The sequence below is a fragment of the Geospiza fortis genome, unplaced genomic scaffold, assembly GCF_000277835.1.
Source record: "Geospiza fortis unplaced genomic scaffold, GeoFor_1.0 scaffold313, whole genome shotgun sequence".
Lineage (NCBI taxonomy): Eukaryota > Metazoa > Chordata > Aves > Passeriformes > Thraupidae > Geospiza > Geospiza fortis.
The window spans coordinates 227929-230098 of record NW_005054582.1 but is presented as its reverse complement, the minus strand read 5'-3'; the positions used below and the strand labels follow the sequence as shown (position 1 = coordinate 230098).

At 67.6% G+C, this 2170-nt stretch overlaps 1 protein-coding gene across 1 annotated transcript in view; it reads left to right on the top strand.

Moving 5' to 3' along the window:
• The first annotated feature begins 148 nt into the window (after positions 1-148).
• The window catches only part of FAM189B (family with sequence similarity 189 member B), a 3866-nt gene continuing 1844 nt past the window's right edge, over positions 149-2170 (top strand). Inside the window, exons 1-9 of the mRNA XM_031064339.1 lie at positions 149-181; positions 535-591; positions 723-833; positions 974-1099; positions 1194-1301; positions 1429-1589; positions 1687-1786; positions 1870-1954; positions 2043-2166. Of these exons, the coding sequence (XP_030920199.1) occupies positions 149-181; positions 535-591; positions 723-833; positions 974-1099; positions 1194-1301; positions 1429-1589; positions 1687-1786; positions 1870-1954; positions 2043-2166 (905 nt within the window). The remainder of the gene's footprint in view (positions 182-534; positions 592-722; positions 834-973; positions 1100-1193; positions 1302-1428; positions 1590-1686; positions 1787-1869; positions 1955-2042; positions 2167-2170) is intronic.

Sequence of the window (2170 nt, the reverse complement as noted above, 5' to 3'; positions counted from 1 at the left end):
GCCGAGCCGGCCGCCGGTCCCAGGGGAGGGCAGCCCCGCTGCTCCGCCACCCTCTGCCCGTGCCTGCCGCGGTGCATTGTGGGAGAATCCCAAGGGCTCCCCCAGGATGACTCTGTGAGGGATGGGGACCCCCGAGGGGTGCGCGGCAATGTCCGGGGTCCGCAGCCACGGGCAGGGAGGGGTGTGGGGGCACCACAGGGACCACAGGGCAGGGACAGGGTGGTGCTGGGGGCTCTGCTCTGGCTGCTGGGTATTGGGGTGAGGGCAGCACCCGGGGTCCGCCGTGGTGACCCTGCAGCACGGATCCTGGCCTGGGTTTGCTGCCCAGCCAGAGCAGCCCGCAGTCCCCAGGCCCTGAATCAGCAGTTTCTCCCATCTCGTGGCGCCAGGGCTGCTCCTAGAGCCCCACTGCTCCCGGGCTGGCTCCAGGCCTGCAGGGACCAGCGGGCTCTGCCCCTGGGCAGGGGCTGCTCTGGCCCCTGTGCCTGACGGAGCCTTCTCCCTGTGCTCCCCCCGGGGCTTGTGCACCTGCAGCTGGCACTGTCCGGGCTGGTCGGCATCATCTCCTGGAAGCGGCCGCTCACCCTGGTGGTAGGTGTTGGGGGGACACCCTTCCGCAGGCGGGGCAGCCCAGGATGGGGAGGCCGAGCAAACCCCCCCCGTGCCCCCGGGTGCTCCGCCGGCTCCCTGCGCCGCCGGCAGCCCCTCTCCTCCCGCTGCAGATCGCCTTCTTCACGCTGCTCTCGGTGCTGGGCGTCATGCTGAGCCTCGCCGGCTCCATCCTGTCGTGCCAGAACGCGCAGCTGGTGAAGACCCTGGAGGCCTGCGAGAGGGTGAGGCTGAGCAGGGACCCCCGGGCTCATCCCTGGCTGTGGGGGGCTCTGGGGAGCTGCGGAGCTGGTGGGGTGTGCTGGTGGCTCTCAGGCGGATTGCACGGCATCCAGAGCTTCCTCGCAGTGTTTCTTGTCGCCAGGAGAGGGACACGTGTGTCTGCTGCCAGGCCCGCTCGGAGCCCCCGCCCGCCTCCTGCAGCCAGCAGAGCGAGCAGCTGACCATGTTCCCCAACGCCAACTGCCGGAGCATCCGTGTGGCACTCAAGGTGGAGGAGCAGGGGGATGCAAGGGCTCCCTGGGAAGCGGCCGCAGCCCCGGCCATGCTCTGCGGGCTCTGCAGCTCACCCCACTGCTCCCCAGGATCTCCTCTTCAGTGTCTGTGGCTTGACCATCTTCTCCACCATCATCTGCATGCTCTCTGCTGTCGTGTGCTGCATCCAGATCTTCTCCCTTGACATCGTCCACGTGGTGAGTGCCAGGCTGGGGCGGTCCCTGGGGTGCCAGGGCAGGACCTGGTGCAGATTAAAGCTCAGGATGCACACCCCTTGCTGGATCTCAGGGCAGGAGGTCCCAGCTCTCCCTTCTCTCCCCGCAGCTGGTCCCACAGCGCTCGAGCTCTGTCACATTGGAATGCACGTCCCCACCTGACACCTTCCTGCAGAGCATGATGGACTTTGAGGAGTTTGTGCCTCCAGTGCCACCACCCCCCTACTACCCACCTGAGTACACCTGCAGCTCCGAGACGGATGCACAGAGGTACCACTGGGAGCAAGGCTGGTAGGACTGGGGGGTCTGTGTGCCCCCAGGCTGGGCTTGTCCCACCCAGAGTGGCTTTTCTGCTTTGCCTCCACAGCATCACCTACAATGGCTCCATGGACAGCCCCGTGCCCCTCTACCCAACCGATTTCCCCCCGTCATACGAGACTGTGATGGGGCTGCGGGGAGACAGCCAGGTGGGGGCTGTGGGGCCGTGGGGAGGGCAGGCTGGGCAGGATGGGCTCCAGCTCAGCTGAGCCCTGTGCCTGCTGCCCCACAGGCCCCCCCGTTCGACTCACAGCTGACAGAGGGCTCCCACGCCTGCACCTGTGACCGTGTCCCCTCCAGCGTGCTCAGCGGGGAAGGTGAGTGCTGCCCCCGGGCACGGGGGATGGTGGCGGGGCCGGCTCTTCCCTGCAGCTCCTCAGCCGTGCCCGTCCTCTCCTCTCGCAGTCTCCATGGACAGCGGGTCCCTGATCATGTCCGAGATCATGGACATCCCCGGGGACAGCAGCCCCTCGGAGGACTCATGCCTGCTGGAGCTGCAGGGCTCCATGCGCTCCGTGGATTACGTCCTGTTC